Source organism: Emydura macquarii, unplaced genomic scaffold, assembly GCF_026122565.2.
Source record: "Emydura macquarii macquarii isolate MOO-44397 ecotype Brisbane River unplaced genomic scaffold, CSIRO-AGI_Emac_v2 contig_3113, whole genome shotgun sequence".
Taxonomy (NCBI): Eukaryota; Metazoa; Chordata; order Testudines; family Chelidae; genus Emydura; species Emydura macquarii.
This window is the reverse complement of record NW_027133250.1, coordinates 6,710,449-6,733,514: the sequence shown is the minus strand read 5'-3', so window position 1 is coordinate 6,733,514 and position 23,066 is coordinate 6,710,449. Positions and strand designations below refer to the sequence as shown.

The 23,066-nt window shown below is 52.1% G+C and overlaps 2 protein-coding genes across 3 annotated transcripts in view; one reads left to right on the top strand and one right to left on the bottom strand.

The window, feature by feature from the left end:
• The first annotated feature begins 5,420 nt into the window (after nt 1–5,420).
• On the top strand, nt 5,421–7,852 carry LOC137141728 (regulator of G-protein signaling 19-like). The gene is made up of 4 exons (XM_067530785.1): nt 5,421–5,434; nt 5,679–5,771; nt 6,318–6,546; nt 7,013–7,852. The coding sequence occupies exons 1-4, from the start codon at nt 5,421–5,423 to the stop codon at nt 7,199–7,201; spliced, it is 525 nt and encodes a 174-aa protein (XP_067386886.1). The 3' UTR covers nt 7,202–7,852.
• A 1,858-nt stretch (nt 7,853–9,710) lies between these two features.
• TCEA3 (transcription elongation factor A3) overlaps nt 9,711–23,066 on the bottom strand; it is a 28,922-nt gene continuing 15,566 nt past the window's right edge. Inside the window, exons 5-14 of one of the 2 annotated variants that reach the window (XM_067530715.1) lie at nt 21,592–21,660; nt 19,650–19,718; nt 19,287–19,370; nt 17,907–17,984; nt 17,010–17,173; nt 16,077–16,132; nt 14,829–14,984; nt 13,769–13,915; nt 12,765–12,836; nt 9,711–12,216 (exon numbers count right to left, since the gene is read on the bottom strand). In XM_067530715.1, the coding sequence (XP_067386816.1) occupies nt 12,208–12,216; nt 12,765–12,836; nt 13,769–13,915; nt 14,829–14,984; nt 16,077–16,132; nt 17,010–17,173; nt 17,907–17,984; nt 19,287–19,370; nt 19,650–19,718; nt 21,592–21,660 (904 nt within the window). In that variant the 3' untranslated portion in view covers nt 9,711–12,207. The remainder of the gene's footprint in view (nt 12,217–12,764; nt 12,837–13,768; nt 13,916–14,828; nt 14,985–16,076; nt 16,133–17,009; nt 17,174–17,906; nt 17,985–19,286; nt 19,371–19,649; nt 19,719–21,591; nt 21,661–23,066) is intronic. The other variant, XM_067530716.1, reaches the window with a different exon arrangement.

Genomic DNA, 23,066 nt, shown 5'->3' with positions numbered 1-23,066 from the left:
CCCCCCCATCGCGGCGCAGGGAGCCGCAAACCAGCTGCCGGCTCTGTGGGCTGCCCGGGCTGGGCTGAGCTCGAGAGCGGGATTAGGCCGCCCCCTGCCGGCCCGAGCGGGGAAAGAGCCCCGGGCGCCCCCGCCGCACTCCGGAGCCGGGAGCTCTCCGCAGGCAGCCCCGGCAACAGGCTCGTTGGCGGCAGGTAGGTGCCTGCAGCTCGCCCCGCCGCGCGGGCCCGGGGACCGGGGGGAAGCGTGGCTGGGGGAACCGGGGGGCGGGGCTGAGTGCCGCCCCGGGGCTTTGCAAGCGGGGAGGCGCTGCCCAGCGGCGGAGTGGCTCAGCCGGCTGCCCCCAGCCTTGCCCGGCCCGAGCTGATCCCCGCGAAGGGTCGAGGGGAGCTTGGGAGCCGGGGCGCCCGCTCCCCCCTGCAGCGCTGGGGCTGCCCAGCCGGGGCCGCGGGGCGGGCACTTCGGGACACGGCGGCGCCCCCTGCAGGAGAGAGGCGGCACTGCAGCTTCCCTCCCCGCGCGGCGCAAGGGCTCTGCCGTGTCCCTTCTGCCGCGGCCCCGAGCGGCTACAGCGCCCACCTGCGGCAGTGCTGGGGCGTTGCAATGCTGTGCCCTGTGGGGGGGTGGGGTGGGACTTCGGGTGCGAGCACCCTAGGGCGAAGCCACACGGCCCAGCCACGGTTACTCTGCACCCATCCCCTCCGCGCTAGGGCCCGACGCTTGGAGAGGGGAGTGGAGGGAAAAGGCTGGCGGGAGAGCCCCTAGTCTTAGATCCACCAATCTAAAAATGCTCCATGCGCCTGTGCCCTGCGCACCCAGCCCCAAAGGGACTCTGCATGGGAACCCGGGGGGGACGCCTGTTCTGCTGCGTTAGGGATGACGTGCGGCGCCGGCTCCTTCCATTCCTACTGGCTCGGGTAATCCTCTAGTCTCTGCTTTCTTCCCCATGGCCGTTTCAGACTCACCGACTATAAGGTCAGCCGGGACCATTATGATCATCTAGTCTGACCTCCTGCACAGCGCAGGCCCCTTTTTCTAGGTCACCCTCCGAGGCTGCCCTTCTAGATTCCTCCTCCAGGCTCCTTAGCATTCTGCACCATTGCTTTTCATCAGGGCCACGGCGGGCGTCAGTTAGGAGAACGTGGAAGAGCCGTGCGGGGTGACCCTGGGGGTCTTGCTTTCTCCCCCACTCAAGGTAATGGAGTCCAGCCCATCGGATAAAGGCAGGCGGCTCTCCGAGACCTGGAACCCGCAGAGCTGCTGCCACCGCGGCCACAAACCCTGCTGCTTCTGCTGGTGCTGCAGCAGCTGCTCCAGGTGACTGCTCTGAGATAAGCTGGAGGTCCATGCGTTTCACCTCGCTGTGGGTCTGTCAGATGAGACCTTTAAAACCAAGGCCCAGGCTGTTTTTACTCAACACCTACGATCCCACAGTCTGTGTTGGGAAGAGCAGAAATTTGTCCTGGCGGCTGTGGGCCCCATTCTTGTGTGGCACGCTGGATGCTGGGTGGGTGTCGTCCACGGCCACCGAGGTGTCTGTATTTCTCACTGCAGTGGCTATAATCTGGAAAGGGAGCCTGGTTGCAGTGTTAAAATCCGTGTTTCTCACCAATTTAGGAAGGAGCAAGCAGACAAAAGGAAAGTGGCCCCTCCATGTCCAGAAGGGTTTCCAAGTCACTGAAAACTCAAAAGCAAATGATTCTGAATGCTTACAAATCAGTGTCATAACAGATAAAGCATAAGATGGGGTACTAATTGGTGTCTGCTACAGTCCCCCCCCCCCCGCCCCAAACCACAGTAGGGAACAGGAGGACTGCGTCCTTATGCGCCTATCTACAATGCATAGGAAAAAACGCTGCAGGGTTAGGGGGGGCCTTCTATCTGAGTCACATATGCTGGAGGCCTCATTCTGCCAGGACTAAAACATCCTTGGAATTTCTAACCATTATAGATGACAACTTCTTAAATCAAAAAGTGTTGCAGCCAACCTGGGGGAGTTCTATATTCAACCTTGTCCTAAGGGGTAAAGAGGGACTGATCACAGAACTAAAAGTTAAAGTGGCTTAGGTACAAGGAATCATGACTTGATCACATGTATAATGTGCAAGCAGAATAAAGTCCAGACCAGTAATATATACACTTGGTGCTTTAATAGGACCAATTTCACAAAGCTATAAGCAACTATGAGTCAAATCAGCTGTGAGGAAGAATTTAGTCAGAAAAATGTTAAAGATATTTGGGAATTGTTTAAGAACACCTTAATAGATACCCCCAATTCCTCAATCCCATGATTGAGGAAGAAGGCCATGCTGGTTAAAAAATCTATTTGGTTTAGAGGGGAAGTGAAGGCAGCTGCAAAATATATATATCAAAGTTGATAATGAATATACCTCAGAAGTTAGGAATTGTAGAAAATTGACAAGGGAAGCCAAAGGACACAAGGAGACCTCTATAGCCAGCAGAGTTAAGTTAAAAAAAAGGAGTGTTTAAAAATATAGTAGGAACAAAAAGAATCCTGACAATGGTACTGGCCCATTACTAGATGGAAATGGTAGAATTATCACTAGTAATGTAGAAAAGGCAGAAGTGTTCAATAAATATTTCTGTTCTGTATTTGGAGGGAAAATGGATGATGCATATTCATCATATGGAGATGATAAGACACTTTCCACGAGTATTTCTGGAGGATGTTAAACATAAGCCACTAAAGTTAGACATTTTTAAATCAGCAGGTCCAGATACCTTGCTATCCAAGAGTTGTAAAAGAGCTGGCTGAGGAGTTTGCTGGACTGTTTATGTTGATTTTAATAAGTCTTTAAGCAGTGGGGGAGTGCCAGAAGACTAAGAATGCTGACATTGTGCCAATTTTTTTAAAAAAGGTTAATGGGATGACCCAGGTAATTATAGGCCTGTCAGCCTGACATCAATCCCAGACAAGATAAAGGAGCAGCTGATACAGGACATGATTAATAAAGAACTAAAGGAGGGTAATGTAATTAATGCAAATCAATGTGGGTTTATGGAAAATAGGTCCTGCCTGATATCTTTTTTTAATAAGATGACAAGTTTGGTTGTAAAGATAATGGTGTTGCCATAATAGCCTTTTGTAAAGCATTTGTCTTGGTAGAGCACAGCATTTTGATTAAAAAAACTACAATAATATAAAATTAACATAGCCCACATTAAATGGATTAAAAACTGGCTAATTGATAGGTCTGAAAATATACCTGTAAATGGGGAATGTCATCGGGCAGGTCTGTTTTCAGTGGGATCCTGCAGAGATAAGTTCTTGACCCTTTGCTATTTAGCATCTTTATCGATGACTTGGAAGAAAGCATAAAATCATCACAGATAAAGTTTGCAGAAGACACAAAAACTGGGGGCGTGGTAAATGATGAAGAGGACAGCTCACTGATTCAGAGCCAGCTGGATCGCGTGGCAAGGGGGGCACAAGCAAACAACCTGTGTTTTAATATGGCTAAGTGTAAATCTGTAAACAAAGAATACAGGCCGTTCTTACAACAGGGGGACTCCATCCTGGGAAGCAGTGACTCTGAGAAAGAGTTGGAAGGGGTGGTGGATAATCAGCTTGTAGGGCTCCATGGCTGTCTCCCTGTCAGTCTCCATGGGGGGCCACGCCCCCTTGCTACTGCGTATCTGTAAAGGCAGGCTTATAGGGGAATGAGCAGTCTATGAGGCCCTGGCCCTCTAGGCAGGGCAGAGCAGTGAGCTGCCTAAGGGAGACTCTGGCCCTAAGGCAGGGAGACCCAGGCCCACCCTACTCCACTGGGTCCCAACCCAGGGCCCTGATAATGGCAGAGGGCTCTGCCACGGGGTCAGCGGGGATCCCACCAAAACACGCTGACCAGAGTTCTGGTAACACAACCGGACTGCCGTCTGGTGTCCCTGGGCTTCCCATACTTCCTACTCCCCCATTGCAGTGTACCTCTATCTCTTGGGGTTCCTCCATCTCCCCAGGGTACATGGCCAGTTGCAGTCCCAGCAGCTCCTCTCTGCCCTTGTCGGTCAGCAGACCCAGCAGCTCTTCCGAGTCCTCAGCGCTGCAGGGCTCACTCTCGAGCGCAGGGCTCAGCAGCGGGCAAAAAGCATCTGTCTCCTTCAGCAGCTCCCCCCCAGCTGAGCTGCAGGGCCCACCTTCTAAACTTACCGTCCCGCCCCTCTGCTTCTGGTGGGGTGGGTGTGGCTTTCCTGACTCCACCCACCAGGGGTGAATGGCGGTTCCTTCCCATCAGTCTCTTTGGGAGGCCACGCCCCCCTCGCTACACGGCTGAACGCGAGCTCCCAGTGCGATGCTGTGGCCCAAAGAGCGAATGCAATCCTGGGAAGCATAAACAGGAATCTCGAATAGGAGCAGAGAGGTTATTTTACCTCTGTATTTGGCACTGGTGTGATCGCTGCTGGAATCCTGTGTCTGGTTCTGGTGCCCACAATTCAAGAAGTACGTTGATACAGTGGAGGATTCAAAGAAGAGCCACAAGAATGATTAAAGGATGGGAAAACATGCCTTATAGTAATAGACTCAAGGAGCTCAGCCGATTTAGCTTAACAAAGAGAAGGTTAAAGGGTGACTTGGTTATAGCTGATAAGTATCTACATAAGGAACAAATATTTGATAATGGGCTCTTCAATCTAGCAAAGAAATTTAACATGATTCAGTAGCCAGAAGTTGAAGCTAGATAAATTCTGACTGGAAAGAAGGTGTATGTTTTTAACCGTGAGAGTCATTAACCACTGGAAAAATTTACCAAGGGACATAGTAGATTTTTCATCACTGACCATTTTTCAATCAAGGTTGGATGTTTTTCTAAAAGTTCTGTTCTAGGAATTATTTGGGGGCAGGTCTCCGGCCTGTGTTTTACAGGAGATCAGACTACATGATCACAACGTCCCTGCTGGCCTTAGAATCTAAGAACCAATCAAAGCAATTGAAATCAGAGGGACTACTGCCATGTCTGGTATTTTTTATTTGTGATTTATTTATTTGTCGTATGCAATCTGCTCAAGCCAAGCTACAGCGTTCCTATCAACAAGGTTCAAGGCATAAAGCCCTCCAGGAAGTTGAGTCATTTTGCGGTCATCTGTAACGCACTAGGGTCTAGAAGCCCCAGTCAGGGATCAGGGCCCCAATGCGCATAGAATGAGAAGACCGTCCCCGTCACAAAGAGCTTGCGAGGGAAGACATTATTGTTATTAAACAAAGGGGGCTTTTGCTCAGTGTGGCTGAGCAGATACACCAGGGAAAAGAGGGATGTAGAAAATAAATGGAGCAGTTATCTAGCTGCCTCTTCTCTGATAATAACACCTATCTCTTATATAGGGCTTTTCATCAGTAGATCTCAAGGTGTTTTACCAATTAACCCCATTCCACAGATAGGGAAACTGAGGCATGGAACAGAGAAATGACTTGCCCAAGGTAAACCAGCCAAGAGAAGACTAGAACCCAGGTTTCCTGCATCCCCCTCCAGTACGCTGACCCCCAAGCCACATTGCTTCCCTTAGCAATAGAGATTCCCACAGTTTTGTTACATTACCCCATAGAAATCTGCCTGTTTCCTGCTCCACCCAGGAACCATGTTTAGGGCTTGGATCCTCCTTGTTCACACAGATAAAACGTCCCCTCCGCTCTCCACCGCAAATTCCGTGTGCATCTGTTTCAGGAATCGGACGAAGAGAAGGAGACGAAGAGATGGATTCGGGCACAAGACATCCAGTGTCTCCCAGCTGGAGATTCCTCCGCCCCTCGAGGAAAGGTGTGTTTGAACGCCTCCCAGAATGCAGCATGCTCGCCCCAAAAGGACGGGCCTCAGATCACGGTCAAAAGCTGGCACAAAAGTCACCAGGGTTGGGTCTGACCCAATCCCCTGGGTCAGAACAGTTGGGATGTAGGGAACATTCAGATCTGGAGCCAAATGTTGAGGTCAAGCTCATCTCCCAGTAGCGCTGTCCCATGTACCTCCTTGGTTCTGGCTCTGCCACATGAAGGAGATGGGGAAATTCCTGGCATGCAATCCAGGGCAGCAGGGCAAGGGAGTACCACACGGTCAGCTCCATCTGCCCCGGCGTTGGGATCGGCACGCTGTGTGCCACTGAGCAAAACTTGGCAGGTGGCTGGGACAGGTTCCAAAGGGAGTCGGGGCAGGTCCTGCACAGAAAGAGATGTATTAGGAACGGATGGTGGGCAGGGGATGGAGCGGTGGGTGCTGAAAGGGGAACGTGTGGTGCAATCACCAGGACTCCATCTAGAAGTTGGGCACTGGATGTGAAAGCCACGTCTCTCTTTCTCTCTCATCTCCCAGGCTCACGTTGGGAGAAGCGTCTTCCTGGAAGCGCTCGTTTGATCACGTGCTGGCGAGCCCGGCTGGCCGGAGCGTCTTCATGGACTTCCTGCGGACGGAACACAGCGACGAGAACATGGCCTTCTGGCTCGCCTGCGAGGAGCTCAAGAGGGAGCAGATTCAAGAGCAGGTCTGCGAGAAAGCCAAGAAGATCTACCTGGATTACATCTCCATCCTGTCCCCAAAGGAGGTAGGTCTGCAGGGGATATTTCTCCCAGCTGATGCCCTCCCATTGTTGTCACCTCGCCACGTAATGCAACAGCCAGAGAAACGCAGCCTTAAAAACAGGACACTGTCCTGAATATTGGGGGAGAGCAACATAGAGTGTCTCCTCCTTACAGCAATGCAGTCGACGGCCCAGCAATGGGACCATCCCCAAAGCAAGCGGTCCTCCGCCGTCAGCCATGTGAGCTTCCCTGCAGCAGTCGCCCCTGGCTATAGAGCTGGCCCCTACTTTATTTGCAATGGGCAGGTCGGAGTTAGCTGCCAGGCCGGGGGACCATGACAGTTGTCTGCTGGGTCACAGCAGCTCAAGGAACTTTGGAACCACCTGCGCCGATGCCCGAGCGTCTCTCCAAAGGGCTCTTGGCTAGGAGCCGGAAAGCCAGAGCATCCCAGCAGCGTGGTTCAGGAGCTTTGTTCGTTTCCCTCTTCAGGTCAGCATCGATGCTGCCGTGCGTGAGACAATCAACCGTTCCCTGGCGAGGCCCAGCGCTCACATGTTCAACGAGGCCCAGGCGCAAGTCTACGCCCTCATGCACAGAGACTCCTACCCCAGGTTCCTGAGCTCCCCCCTGTACAAGTCGCTGGAGCAGAGGCTGTCCACACTGGATTGTGACACATAGCAAAGCCCCTCTGCAGGCACATGCAGCTCAGGATACTGCCAGCTCCATCAGCTTTCTGCCAGCTGATCAAGGCACTGAGGGAGATGGGACAGAGCCTCAGTTCTCTCTCTCTCCACGGATGAAGCCACTGGTGTTTTGGTGGACTGCTCTAGAACCTATTCTAGTCTCTCTGAACCAACCCCGATGTGACTCACGCTGAGTTTCAGGAGGATTTCACTAGGGCCTGTAGATGGGATCCTAGAATTCGGAGCTTTTCAGAGCATTGCTTGTCCTAGAATTTGGATGGGGTCTGAGCAGAGGTGATTCTAGAGCACAAATGGTATCTGGAGCCTGGATCACGATTCTAGAACGTGGATGGTCGCAAAGCTGGAGTAGATTCTGGCGTGGGTCTGATCTAGGGGTTCTACTACTGGGCTTGCACACGAGCCTGGGCTTCTAGAACAGAGATGATATCTGAGCTCTGATGGGTTCTAGAAGGAGGACCCTTCTAGAGATGTGGGGGATTTTAGGATACTGAATCTTTCAGCGCTTGTTTTTGTTTTAGGGACAATAAAAAATTCCCCACCAAAAATGAATTGTGTTTCAGAATTTCTAAGAGTTTTGTTAAGTCTCTTAACTGGACATTTTCCCCACTTCTCTAATCCAAGTCAACAGAGCTCAGCTAATCATTTAGTACTGGAGCTAGTCCCAGCTGGCTGGTGCATTTCAAATATGCCTAGCCGATGGTGTTTTGCTGCAAGCAGCTCGCAGGTCTGGCTCCAGGTAGTCACTAAAGAAGAGACTATGTTTGGAGAAAACTTTATTTATCAGTTGGGGGCTGGAAAAAATGAATTCTGTCCAGTGAATGCAAAAAAAAAAAAAACCCAAACCCCACAGGGGATTAATTAAAAAAAATGACTGGCAATGTGCCGGCTGGTACATATTACACGTTACTAGCCACTAGCTATAGTATTATGACACATATGCAACGGCGGCTATTCGTTTTGGCTGCCGCCTTTAGCCACCTTAGGCATGATTTTCAGAGGCAGTGAGCTCCTGTAAATCTAATGGGAGTTACATGCACCCAGAAAGTCATCTCAGAGGCATCTTGCATTAGGTATCCCAAAATGGAGCTTCCTCCCAGAAAAATCTCACTTGAAAATGTTGGCTATTTTAACAGCTCCTCTCATTGGCTTTACAAGTTCAGCCAAGGTTGTTTCCCCTGCAGGATAGGACCACTCCTGTTTTATGATTTGTGACCAGTCCTATCTACCTCTTTCTAAGAGACCGTAACTTCTAAATGCCTCGGCCCTGGTTACCAGACGGGACAGTGACTGTGTCCACACAATCTCTGTGTGTGTGTATATATGTATTTATAAATAAATCTAGCAGTCTATAAAGGGGAGCTTTATATGATATGAGTTAGTGACTCATCTTTTTCCCTCGGGAGAGGCATTCCCATCACAGAAGCCCCCATCACAGCTGATATTAATAACGATGTCTCATTTATCTATAGATCGCCCAGGGCTTGACAGAGGAAGAGCAGTACCATCATCCTTGCTTTGGAAGACGGGGGAAACTGAGGCACAGAGCAGGGAAGTGACTTGCTCAAGATGGCACAGCAGAGCCAGAACTAGAACCCAGGTTTGCCAAGTCCCACCCCACTGCCCTAGCTATGGGACCATGCTGCTTCCATGGATTGGCACGTTCATTCCACCAATTTAGTAAAGACGACTGATTCCTCTTTCACTTATCAGCATAATTCCACTGGTGTCTCAAGGATCCTGCTAGATACGTGCTTTGGGTGAGGTGATGTCTCTGCTAGATGAGACTTTAACACTAGTAAGACCCAGCTCTTCCCATCAGTAGATCTCAAAGCACTTTACAAAAGGTCAGTAGCATTATCCCTATTTTACCAGTGGGGAAACTGAGGCACAGAGCAGGGACATGACTTCCCAAGGTCACCCAGCAGGCCAGTGGCAGATCCAGGAATAGAGTGCGGGTCCCCTTAGTCCCCGTCCAGTGCTCTATCCATTAGGAACCACAGCCTCCTTAATAGAGATGAAGGTCCAAATTGTGAGAAATTGCTAGTGGTTGTGGGTGCCTCTGTTTTTGGGGTGCCCAGCTTGAGGACTCTTCAAGGACCTCCCATCTTCTGAAAGCACTGAGCATCCACCTCTGAAAATCGGGTGCCCCGTAGGAGACACCATAAAGAGAGGCAACTACAATCACTAGTTGAAAATGCAAACCTAGGGCCTATTTGCTCTGCGTGAACATTAAAGATCCCAGGGCACTGTGCAGTACAGTAGATTTTTGCTCTGGAGATCTTGGCCTAAATTACCCCTGCTGCAAAGCTACGTGACACTTGGCTGCTACCCTCCACCCCACAGGTGGCTGCATGTCTGCAGCACTGTCCATATATAGTTGGTGAAGGGATTCGGGCAGAAAGGCACTAGAGTGGGATAATATCACAAGAAAAATGGCTAAGTCCCCAGCACGTGGGAGTCAGAAAGCAAAGATAGCCAGCCAACACTTTTTACGCCTTTATTGCTCTAGCTGGAACTTCCCCCCCCCCTTTTCACCCTCCCTGTTTTGTGGGGAGCAGGGACACGTTCTGTCGAGGAGAGAAAAAGCTGGGTAGGCCACACACTGCATACAGCAGGGGACTAGCGCCATAGGAACCCAACTGATGGAGACAGAAGGATGAGAGCAGGCAGGTACCCAACACATCCTGCACCCTGAGTCTGACGTGGGTTGAACAGCAGAATTGAGGTGGCAGGAGCTCTGCCCCTCCCCTACCCCTTCTAACTGCACCGTCAGCCTGTGAGCATGGGTCCCAGGCATCTCCAGGGCCAGATTTCCAGCCTCACTAGATGAAGCTCAAAAGTCTCCCCAGCTCAGAGTGATTAAGCCCCCAAGTTTGAAGCTAGGAAGTGGTGCTGAATCACAGCGGCCCCCACGTGCTTCCCTCTCCAGTCGGGTCAGGCATACCGTTAAGAACAGCCTCCCTCGCGTGGAGTTTTCCATGCCCACGCCCAGCTGAAATCAGGATACACAGAGACAGCCACAAAGAAAGGGCACAATTATTTACAACAAAGTAACTGAACTTGCCGGCGGAGGGAGGTCGTGCTAGGGGTTGAAATCAGGTTCCAGGATCAATTCTAGCAAGGAATCAGGGTTGCGTTTTTGTGTAATATCCAGTTCGCAAAAAATAAGTCACCCGTGGGAAAAAGACGCTAATGGGGACAGGTAAAGCCCTAACTTTGCACCCCCAGCCCCAGAGCCTTCAGATCCAACCTTCTCATGCAGGAAAGGCGGGTCGTTGGTTTTAAAACAGGAGCTCAGTGCCATTCAATGGACTTCACACTGAAAGGCAGGAAATTCCTCCCTGGGGAGACAGAGAGGATGAATACTCCAGCGCTGTATCACCGAAATGGTCTCCCTCCTTTGACAATCCAGCCCATTACTTAGCTGGTTTTGCGAGGGGAGTTTTGTGCAGCAGAGCAGAGAGTGTGTTATGACCCCACGCAGGGAAAATATCCACACGTAAAGAGCAGCGGCTCCCTGCAGGACGATACAGGCTCCTGCTGTTCTGCTGCTTCCTCTAGCATGTTACTGCAGCCGGATTCCCAGACACATTCAACCCCATAACAATCTCCCTCCTCCATACACCACACCGCAGCCCTGGAGGCCAGTGAAGACAAGGGGAGCTGAGTGCTAACTATACAGGGTGTACATACCTAGCGGATCCTATATGGAGAACTGCCCAGGGGAGCCGGAGAGCAGCAGATAGGGCTGTGCCTAGAGGATCCGGGGAGGGGGAGCGTGGCATTTGCACCTGTGTCGCTTGTTGCCCCAAGGAGCCCTTTGTAATGGGGCTGAAATAAGGGGAGAGCTTGTCTGTTCTCAGGGCACGTCCACCGTCCGGGAGCTGAAACGCCGTCCGTTCTGAGCCCCGCTCTCCCAGCAGCTGGGCCCCATAAGCACAGCACTAATAAGTCCGTGAGACACACAAACACAAAGGCTGGAACCCAGCACACACCAGCCGTGCGTCATCGCAGCCCGGAGACCTAGGGGTCAACCAGCAGAAGGACTCAACCAGTTAAATGCACGGAGCTTGAGCATCTCAGGGGTGCTTTCAAGGGCAGACGGCAATCGGCTTTCAGTGCCCCCCATGGCGTGTGCGAGGACTGACAGCCCTGGAGCGTGGTGCTTAGCTTGCCTTCCTGATTGGAGTGGGCATGGGGGGGAGATGGGAGTCCCCCCATCCACCAATGACAGTTTGAGACAAACCTGACTGTGGATTCCCCGGAGCAGGGGAAGGTAGGAAGCCTCTGAAACCAAGCATTGCCTGGGATTTGGAAAGCCTCATTTTCTTAGCAGAGCTCCCGGGCTTAACGGGTTGATTCACGATCCCCACGTGGACGGACGCTGGCAGTTGAGATTCAGGGATGGCCCAGCTCATAAAAACGAACAGGGTTCAGCTTAAGCCGGGCAATGGAGGGGAAGGGCACGCACCACGGGCCTGGGCACTTCTGCAGCGCGGCTGCTGCTACGCTGCTTCCTGGGAGCTCAAAGAACAACACAGATTTGCCCTCGGCTCCATCATGCTCCAGGCCCATGCTGCTTCCTTCAGGGAGACGGGCTAGACCGACCTAGTCGGTTCTTCCAGTTTAGGGTTCCAATGATAACTCCAGTCGAGAGATCTACATCACAAAAGAGGATCCTCCTAGTGGCTGGCGCCCCGGCATTGCACCTTCTGGGCTGGAGGCTCGGACACCCCTAACGCCAGGCTTTTGCCAAACAATCCCTCCCTCTAGCCAGCGAATGAATCCTCTAGGGAGCCAAGTCTGATGAAAGAGGAAAGGACTTTCAGCTGGTTTCTCAACGGGGTTATTTCTCTTCCCCCCCTTCTTCTGTTCCCCCTCCCCCCGTTTCAAATTTGGATGGTCAGAGATTCTTCCTTTCTCCTTCGCCGTCAGGCTGCATTGTCTCCTCTGACGGTCTGGATGCAAACACCGGCGGCCTCAGCAGAACTGAAAGACAAGTAAACCCACACCGGGGGGAACAAGTGAGCGACTCCTCTGCCACTGGGGCCACAGGCAGCGATCTAAGCTTCTAGCACCAAAGCCACTGAAGAGACCAGGGTCAGTTCAGGAGCGGGCTCACGTTAATGGAGGGTGCAGAGAGACATTTAGAGATCCAGGGGGACCCTTGCGGGTGTAGTTTAGGTGGGGGCGGGGGGAGATGAAAAATGGGGATTGAGTTCTAGAGCACACAAGACACAGGCAGGGGAAGTGGGTGCTGTGTTCTAGAGCACCTTATACCTGGAGAGAAGTGGATGTGGCATTCTAGAGCACAGAACCAGAGAAGTAGGTGCTGTGTTCTAGAGCACATGGCCAGGGGGGAGGATATGTGGATATAATGTTCTAGAGCATGGAACCAGAGAGGCAGGTGCTGTGTTCTAGAGCACAAGATACATGGGTCAGAGATGGGAACACTCCGTTCTAGAGCGCCGTGGTGGGTGTGGGTGAAATGGACACCATGCTCTGTCTCCCCCTCGAGGGATAGCAAGGATACAGACCTTCCAGCGGTTCCCGCACTCGTTACACAGCACAAACGTTGTCATGGGTTCATCGGCACTACGCGTCTGGACCTATGGAGAAAACCAGCCACGCAGACTCAGCAGGGAGCATGCAAGCGTCTACTTTGATTCCTTCTAGGCTAGGTGCAAATGGACACTGGGGATGGGAAAGAGGGAATCCTTGCAGATGCAATGAGAACCGCCCCAGACCTTCCCCAAAACTCAATCCCTGACAGAACCACAAACCTGCTCCCATATTTGAAAAGTTCCGTTATCTTCTTTCTCCCCCCCCGGTTATTTCTGATCGTTCTGCACATGCTGCCTCTGCTCCTCACTGTGTCTGGGCCCCAACCAGAAGCCGGAAGTAGTGGAGATCCCACAGAAAAGTGGGATCCTCCCCTAAGGTCCAACCCAGCTTTGCTGGCTCAAGAGAACGGGAGAAGGACCTGCGCTTTGGGGCGGTACTGCAAAGCGAGTTGAACCTCCAGATCTCCAGGACCCACCTCCCCCAAGGAAACAGATGCAGTCCCGGGGTTGAGGGGGCATGGTCTGACAGGAAGCCTCTGGTCTTCTGCTGATCTCTGGGCTAATCCTCCTAAGGGTGCAGGTACTTGACTCATCATCGACCTGAATCACAGTAAAGTAGAATCCTGGTTGGAAGGTCCCAAATTTGTCTGGACTATCAGGAGTCTGTACAAGCAGGACTCGAAGGCACGGAAGTCGATAGGGAAAGAGACCAGCTCGGAGACCGTTAGACAGGGAGGTCTGGCAATGGGGATTCAGATAAGCAGGACCTTGCTGTCTTTCCAGGTGGCTAAGAGCCCTCAGCCATGGCTGTGCGCTGATGGCCCTTGGCAATTTCTGCAAGCCAGATGGGGCTAGGCAAATTCTTTGCACTGACCCTGGAGCGGCTGGAACTTTCCCTGCAGGTGGGAGGGGCACGCACAGAGACGGCCCCTCAAGGCCATAGATCTGGGCTGGAAGCCCCCGCCCAAGGTGCCCACCTGGTTGTAAGTGCAATTCTTCTTCTTGCACTTGCCACACTGGAAGAGGTCCGTGGCGGTGCCCCCGGTCTTCGCCATCTGATGCTCCCGGATGGCTTCCAGGGTCATGGCATTCCTCAGCTCCTTGAGTTCATCGCTCGCCATTTCCTGCAACGGGTCGCAAAGCTGGGGTCAGAGCTAGAGAGGCTGACAGGTATTTCTACTCCAACCATTTTCTTACTCCCAGGTTCCCGGAGTCCCTTCAGCAGCTTCTCTCCAGCACACACACAAACACACACACGGACCCTCTAAGCCCAACCACCATCTTTGCACCTGAAATCAGAGAGGGATCTTCTTACAGTCCACCATGAACAGCACCTCGCTGAGGGCTTGTGCAAGTGTGAGACCAGGGGGCATGGCTGCATTCCCTGCTAGCCCAGTCCTGGGGCCCCACATCACCTTCCCAATGCACTCCCACTACCGGCCCAGTGCTGCAAGCTCTGCCCACAGACCTGCAGCCAAGGGCTCCCCGCACAGCTCTGCCCAGGCCCCTGAACCTTATCTTGCAGCCCTCAACTCCTGCTATCTCGGCCTCGTGACACTCCTGGGCACAGAAAGCAAACTACACTTGGCATTTGCGGCGTGCACACTGAGGGCTGGGCAACGACACCCGGCCTTGTCTCCATTGGCCGTGGGATTTCCAGCCGGAGCTCCAGAGGGTGCTGCACACAGTCTTCGGCCAGCTCATCCCTCCCTTCAACTGTCCTCGATCTGCACGGGGGATGCTGCTGAGTGACACGAGACACTCCCTCCGCTTCTGGGCAAGCTGCCCCCGCCGGACTCAGCAATGCTGTATGAGACACGTGCTGCTCTGGCCTACCTGCTCTTACTACTCGCCTGAGGAACGCCCAGTGCCCCTTGGCCTGCAGTCCCCTAGTTCAGCCGCTTCCTCACCGACTGCTAAGCTCTGCCTGATTTCCATCAGGCGACGTCGCCTCGACGTGGACGGAAACGGTCCCTCCTGCACCCGATTCGTCTATGGCGTCCCCCCTTCCGTCACATCTCCCACCCTGTTACCCACCTCTGCCGTCATCCTAGCAATGAGGCTGGGGGAGATGGCTCCGTTCAACACGTTCCTCCGCAGGTTGGGGTTCTTGGGATCCTTCAAGTTACTGATTCTGCTTCTCACGCGGTTGCGGTACTTCATGTCCGTGCTCTTCAGCTCCTGGAAGATATGTGGCCGCGTCAAGGAATAAGAGCCCCAGGAGAACGGGACGCCGCGGAGGGGGGTTGTGACGGAGCAGCTATCAGTGGATATCCTTAGAGAGAGGCCCATCTGGGCATGGTGCCACCCAGAGAACTGGGCCGTGCTGTAGGGATTCGTGGGAACATCTTCAAGCTTTTGCTTTGGACATGTGCTTTTGCTTCCCTAAGCTTTTGCTTTGGACATGTGGATCCAAACGAACCCCAGAACTCTGGCAAAACTACTCAGCTTCCTTGGCTTTGACGCAATGGCCCAGCTGGGCTCCAGGCTCCCTGGGAAATGGACCTAGAGTCCCCTTCATTAAACCTGGGCTGAGTTTTGAGTTTGAACTGGTGACCAGTGATTTTGGGGCCGGCCCTGCTGCCGTTGAATGTTTTGCCAGCAGGATCCGGCCCTCTCGCTTCTCTCATCTCTTGCCTATGGCCCAGTAGCTTCCCTTTAAAGTACAACCACAAAAAGGCGCGTGGGGCGGTGAGCAGTTTAACATCAGCTTCCCTGAAAGTGAAATTTTGTGGACCTAATTTCGAGTAGCTTCTGCCTATAAAATTGTTCATCTTTGGGTATTGTTTGGGTCTTAATATTTTATTTAACTGACCATTTTCAAATCCAAATGTTTTATAAAAGTGGAAAAATCCTGGATTGGAAAGTATCCAACTAGTTACCAATTTTAAAGGAATTGTACAGTGGTTTGTTCAGCTCATTTGAAATTAAATCTCGGCACCAGCAAATTGCTTTTGTTTTTAAGATCTACACATTTCAATTTAAGTATAAGAAATGTTTTTCAATTAAAAAAAAAAAATCATGACCCGGCTGATGGTGGAATGGCTAAACTGTATTACACTGTTCAGCCCCTAGGTGGTGACGTGCGGAACATCCCTCATCTGAGCGGGACCTCGGTGCAGCTGGTGAGTGCATTAAAGGGTTTTAGAGGGAACGCATCCGATGGATTCTCTGGGAAGGAAGTGCCGACAGACCGAGAGCGGCTGGGCTGCCTGTGGATTCAGGCTCAGTCCCTGGTAGCAACGCAGGCAAACTACGCCCCAGCCCAGCCAGCCAAAGGATATGATCTTCAATTTCAGAAGCCATCTTGTCACAGTTGACTCCAAACTGTTTGTAATCATCTAAAGCGGTGGAGCGAGAGAAAGGGGAGGGGGATAAACACACTTAAGAACCAAGAGAACGCGCTGGAAGGTACAAAAGGCTTCATCAAAGCATGATTCAAAGAAATCACTAATTATTTGTATAATAAGCTTCACACCGAAACCTAATTCCTTCTGAAGGATTTTTATCCCTTCTGCTTTGTTTTTGTAGGGTTGCCAATGCTCCCCTGCACCATCCCCACTGGTTTGTTAATGCAGGGTCGCTTGTGAGCAACAAATTATTATCATAGGCTTATTCACAAGTGCAGTGCAGGTTTGTTATTGTAGGGTTGCTTATGCACTCTAGGCCACACACCCCGGTTTGTTATTGTAGGGTTGCTTATGCACTCTAGGCCACAAACCCCGGTTTGTTATTGTAGGGTTGCTTATGCACTCTAGCCACACACCCCGGTTTGTTATTGTAGGGTTGCTCTGAGAAGGGCTGACCCCACTGGCAGTGCCACCTTTGGGCTGTTTTAAACACCTATAGCAAACGAGACAGCTTTTGCGGTTTGCACAGAGATGTATGAGAGAAGCCAGTAGGTTAGATTTTGGTCCCCCCAGCAGTGAGGTTTGTCTCTCCAAAGACCAGGGCATATGGAAAGGGGGGACCTGGTGGAAGCCAACTGAGTTACACCCAGGAGGAATGTGGCCCAGTGGGGCTTTGTTTTGTTTTTTTTTTGCAATGAGCAACTAAACCAATTATCAAAGCCACCAAAGTACCCAGCAGTCACTGGCTCCTATTCGTGTGACAATCCCAGCCCTCGGGGGATGCCTCTAAATCACTCCTCACTGTCAACTGACCCAGCTGATGTCCCCTTCCCCTCTCGGGCCATCCCCAGCTCCAGCCCCCTCTCACCGTCCATTTTCAGGGAGGCCGAGATCATCTCGATGCACTTGTCCCGGACCGAGTCTCCCGTGAGGTAGCAGGACGCCAGGAAGCAGATGGTCGGGGCGAACGTGGGGCTCGAGGGGCTGCTCGGTGTTTTGGGGGTCTCGGGTTTCGATTTGCGGCTGTTGGGCCTGGAGAGAAGAGACAGGCTGTCACTCCAGGATGTCACAAGCCCAGCCCACCTCGCCATCACCGAAGGAGGGGCTCCTAGCACTAACCAAAGGATTTTCATCAGCAAGGGGTCCCTCTGTGTGACACATACCTCCACTCCCCCGTAGCCTCATTACCCCACACTGTCTACCTGTTGCCTCCAGGTACTGAGAGGGAGCATTTTCAGACCTTTCCAGCCCCACGGCCCCTCCATCCCATGCTGCAACGGGGCTGTCTCCGCACCACGAACGCCCTGCAAACTCCATCCCCCTCGCACTGGGCTGGGGAGGTCTCCAGGCCATTCTCCTGCCTCTTTTGTGGCTGCTCGTCTGCTTTTGGCCTTGGCAAGATCCATCCAACTTGGGTATTTACCCCCATTACCTTAGGAGCTGAGCTCCTCACACTGTTGAATGCATTTATCCTCCCTACCTTTCGCAGGTAGGCCAGGATTGTTATCCCCATTGTACAGATGGGGAACTGAGGCACAGAGCGTTTACGGTTCAGATCCTCCAAGGTGCTTAGGTGCTGACCTCCCACTGGTTTCCATAAGCGTCAGGTACCTAAATACTGTGGATGATCGAAGCCTAAGTAACTTGCCCAAAGTCATACAGGCAGTCTGTGGCAGAAACTTGAAACTAGATATCTAAGCACTGGGACGCTGATAGTGGATGGCTTCCAGCGTCCTCTCCACTAGGCTTTCCCACCCTCCCCTACCTTTCCTCTTTGCCATCGCTGGAGTTCTTCCGAGAGCCAGTGGGAGAGGCTGCTGGGTTGGAGCCTGTAGAGGATCTCCTGGAATTGAAACAGAGAGGCAACAGCACGTGTGATGCCAAGGGCTGAGGTTCTTCTGGTGACCACAGTAACAGATTTGTAACGGGCTCTGAAACCACGGTGATGGGCATGGTCTGAGCACCAAGGATGGAGATGGTCGGGGTGAGAGCATCTGCTGGGATGTCACACGATCAGAACTAACACGATCAGAACTAACGGCCTGCTCCAGCCTCCACTGAACCCAGTGGAGCATCTTTCCATTGACATAAACTGGTTCTGGCTCAGGCCTTTAGTGGGAAAACACCCATGTGCATTGTGAGATCTGAAGTCACAACCATCTATGGCCAACAAGCGATTCCTTCCAAGCCCTCGGCGAAGGGTGTGTGGTCTCTTGGGATACGTCTACACTGTAATTAAACCCCCACAGCTGCCCCCCCTTCCCCCAATCAGCTGACTGGGGCTCACAGGGCTCGGCTGCGGGGCTGTAAAATTGCAGTGTAGACGTCTGGGCTCGGCCTGGCGCCCTGGCTCCGGGAAACTCCCCTCACGGGGTCCCAACACCCAATACCCCCCCCAGCAAGGCCAATGTGATATTCACTCCCTCCTGGTGGCTGAGTCAGCTCTGCCATGACAGATGGAGCCCTCTGGGGTATCAGGATGTCATGCCCTTCATCACGGCTTCCCTGCCTCCTCCGGTTCTGTTGAGGTTTTTACATGGTGCCCAGCAACATGGCATCCAAGAGCCTTCTAAGAGAAACCTCCATCCAGATATCCTTTAACTCCCCCCATCCACTCCAGTTCTGGACACATCACCCGTCCCGGCTCGGGCAGAGCGAACAGCCAGGGCACAGATCTCCATAACACACTGGGGACATGCACGCCCTGTGTAGGACCCCAGAATCACACCTTCCTTCTCCCGCAGTCGACCCCCGGGAAGGAGGAGGATACAAAAAACTGGAGGTAGGACAAGAAGTAAGGGGCGTAATCTGCAGCAAGAGAGATTTAGCTTAGATGTTAGGAAAAACTTGCTGCCTGTAAGGGGAGTTAAGCTCTGCAACCGGCGTCCCAGGGAAGCTACAATCCCCATCCCTGGAGAATTTTAAGAACAGGCTGGAGACACACCTCTCAAGGCTGGTCTAGGTTTTTTTGGCCCTGCCTCAGCGCCAGGGGCTGGACTTGCTGGCCTTTTGAGGCCCCTTCCAGCCCGACATTTGTCCGATTCTCAGAGGGGGAGCAGGGTGGGATCTGAGCCTTCTCAGCTTGCAGATTTCAATGAGCGATTTCAGCCGTAAACGGGGTGTAAGAGTTAAGTCTCCGTGTTACCTTTCCACTGGCGGTCTCTTCTGAGGGGAGGAAGAGGAGGAGGCGGCGGTGATGGTGGAAGATCTTGAGTCTGCAGAGTCTCTCCTGAAAGAGAAATGGGGGAGGAGGGGCCACGTCCTGAAGCACAGAGTAGTTCAGGATGGAAACAGCCACAGAACCTGAGATGTGCTGGCAGAGAACAAGGGGCCCAGCAATCCTTAAAGAGGGCATTCACTGGTTAACAGGGCATCCAGTGCTTGCCAGGGGACACGGAGATAAGGCAGGGCGCTGCCATTTGGAGGAGGGCGTGTTTTGAGCTGGGCACATCACTCTCCCAAAGACAGAGAAGCAAAATATGCCCCAATCAAGCCACAAAACACCTACCTCTCTTTCTTGCCATCCGAGTGCGACTTTTTAGAGGCGGCAGGAGGAGCCCTGCAGTCGCTGGTCTCCCTTCATAGGGAAAACACACAGAGAGGAGAGAGGTTAGCTCAGCTGGGATCCTGGCACCAAGTCCTCTCCGCTGACATTTGCTGGGGTGACCAGATGCCCAGGGACACGTGCCAATGGCCGTGGCGCTTCTTCCTCAGTGGAACTGTTCACCAGTCATCCACAGATACTGGTATGTACGGGGACGCCTCCCCCACCCAGTCAGCCTCCTGCAAACACAGCATGTTAGTCATACCCCCAATTCACCCCTCTTGTAACTGGAGAATTAAAGCATAAAAGGGAAACCTCAAGCCAGAACCCTCACAGCAATTAGAGTGTCACCTAGTGGTTAGAGCAACAGGACTGGGAGTCAGGACTGCTGGGTTCTGTTCCCAGCTCTGAGGGAGTACAGTGTAATGGTTAGAGCGGAGGACTGGCAGTCAGAACTCCTGTGTTTCTGAAAGTATAATTATTGTACTGAGATATGTAAAGTATACGAATAACTCAGACCACCGAAATTCACAGATTTTAAGGCCAGAAGGGACTATTAGGATCATATCTGACCTCCCGTATAACATAGGCCAGAGAACCTCACCCTGTCATTTCTGCACAAGCCCACAATTCCTGTCTGAGCTACTGCAGATCTTTTAGAAAGACATCCCGTCTTGACGTAGAGACTGCAGGTGATGGAAAAATCCACCATCTCCCTCGTAATTAATAAGCCAAATCTGGGCCCTCTTCCCTCCTAAGCTTAGAAGACCCTTAAAGCCACAGAAGCATCACGGTCAATTGCGCAGAATGAGAATGGCGGCCCGGAGCAGGGATCTGATCTCACAGCAACTGGCTGCTTCTCTCTGTACAGAACCCAGCCCACACACTGAGCCTGGAGGAACTCCAAATTGGGATCCAGCTCCGCACGCCACAACTAGCTTGTGTTTCTATAACCGGCCAAGCCACAGGCCCAGCTCTGGAAGCTCCTCAGCATTTTGTCTCCGACAGGAGTCTGGCTCTGAATCATTGTGGGTCTAAAAATACCTGACAGCATCAGCTCGCCACTGCTTCACTGGAGAATCAAGGCTACTTGCCCTTTAATTCACAGATGTTGGGGGAGAAGGGGGGTGTCTCCAATCAGGCTCATTCCACAGGACCCTTTGCTGGTGGATACTCTGCTGCCGAGGCCATTATCCCTGTTTTAGCACTGCCCTAAACGCACGGCGGTTCCGGACGCGAGTGCCCAGAGATATTGCTATCCCCACAGTGCTTCACAGAAGGGACAGCTCACAGCAGCCTCAACAACTCCGCTAGGTGCCAGACACTGACTATACGCCCCTGGGAACCTGCTGACGCGTATCACTCACACTTGGCAAATGGGTCTCAGTAACAGCACTGGTAACAGTATATATAGTCCATTACTGGGAGGCCTGAAATGCAGCCTGCCTTCTAGGCACTGTTGCCTAGTGGTCAGAGCACTGGACTGGGACTCATAGGACCTGGGTTCTGCTCCTGGCTCTGCCACTGGCCTGCTGGGAAACCTCGGGCAAGTCTCCTCACCGTTCTGAGCCTCAGTTTCCCCATCTGTAAAACGGCGATGATGATACTGACCTCCTCTGTAAAGTGCTCAGAGAGCTACTGATGAAAGGTGCTAGATAAAAGAGCTAGGTATTATTCACACAGGTATAAAGGTGTTGTGCCTATAGAGTGTGTTACTTCAGCTCTGATGTAGGAGGACGGCTGGGTTCTATTCCCAGCTCTGTCACTGACTCACTGTAGGTTTCAGCTGCAACCCTCTGAAGTTGAGAGGCGTCTTTTCCCTCAACCTCAATGGTTCATGCCCTGTATGACCTTATTAGTATCGCCCCTCCCCAAATAAAGGATCCGTGGGTACATAAGCAGGTACCTGTCTGGCTTGGAGTCTGTAGAATGACTCTTCGGGGTTTCGGTGTGACAGGTGGACTTGCTGGATTTCCTGGAGAGAAAGGGGATTCACAGAGAGGGGGGCCTGCTCTTCAGCATAGTTCTATTTGCATATTATTCGCGCATCAGATTTCCGCGCCCCCCTTTTTTGTCTGAAAAGCCAACCCCCCACACTTCTCGACATGATGAAAGAAAAGAAAAAATGTAAAAAAGAGAGCTTGCCCCTTCTTTTCTGTCGTCTCCACATTCCTGCCTCTGAAAGCTTCCTTTTCTTTCAGCTAAGGGCAGCTGTCTATACAGAGATTCACTCACTGTGTGGCAGGCTGGGGTGTGAATCTACAGCGCACTAGCTGGCAGTGCGGACCCTGCTAACATGCACTAAATGCTCCCTGGTGTGCTCTGATCTATTCCTATTTGACAAGCAGTAAGGCAAAGTGCACTACAGAACTTTTAGTGACTGAGTCTCCACGGCCCGTCACTGTGCCGCAAGCTAGAGCCCTGCAGATTTACAACTAAGTCTCCTTGTAGACAAGTCCTTAGTCCAGTCCAATCACAAATGAAACCTTTTAAGTAGCAATGGGCCAAACCCAAACCCCTTTTATTCAAACTAGAGAAGAGTCAAGGTCCTGGATTTCAAACGCATCCAAGTCCTGGACTGTTCAGGTGTGTGGTTTTGGTTCAGTCCATTATAAAGAAAAGGCAAATCGCTGAAATCCAAATGAAAATCTCAGCTCCGATTTCAAGCACTTCTGCCCCTCATCTACTCCCGGCTGGGTCTGGAGTTTTGGGTCTAGTCCATCCCCTCCCTCAAGAGAGAACTTCAGTAGTTAGGAGACCACTCTCACTTTCACCTCTCTCATTTTAACTTGTGTTTATTTCCTTAAACAAAACAAACACAAACCACCGCCCCCCCCACACGCACTTCTCCTGCTTCTGCCATCTTGATTAGTTGGAGGAAGACACAAGTTCTCACAAGGATTTTTACACCCCAGATACATTTGGGGGTAGAAACGGCTGCAGTGGCCTGAATTGGAATTGGGAGCCTCTAGCTGGAATATACAAGAGTGGGTAGGCCATAAGAGTCTGCACCCATCAGGCCGAAGAATTGCATGTCAATATTTGTTCTCCTCGCCTTGTTGCCAGATCCACGCATTAAGGAGGGTGCTGGGAGTTTACCTGTCCTGTTTCTGATCTGATTAATGTTTCTTTGGGCCAGAAAGCAGGCCCAGAGCCTTATGATCAGGAAAGTCTCTTTAAATGAAGAGGAAAAGATGCAGCAAATTACTGACTCCTGAAGTATAAGGGGTGAGGCATTAAGAAGCCAGAGACCAAACTCTAAGTCCATTCAGTTTGGTCACTGACTTCAAAGTGGTAACTTGCAGGAAGGCTAAACATAGCTGGGAAAAGTGATGGCCTTGTAGAGGCCATGTAGGTCGGTGAAGGGAGAAGCAGGCTGGC

Bases quoted from the DNA above. Each gene is read 5' to 3' on its own strand.
- LOC137141728 (XM_067530785.1), top strand. The intron at 5,772-6,317 runs GTGTGTTTGAAC...CTCATCTCCCAG, and splicing joins CCTCCGCCCCTCGAGGAAAG to GCTCACGTTGGGAGAAGCGT. The intron at 6,547-7,012 runs GTAGGTCTGCAG...TTCCCTCTTCAG, and splicing joins CCATCCTGTCCCCAAAGGAG to GTCAGCATCGATGCTGCCGT.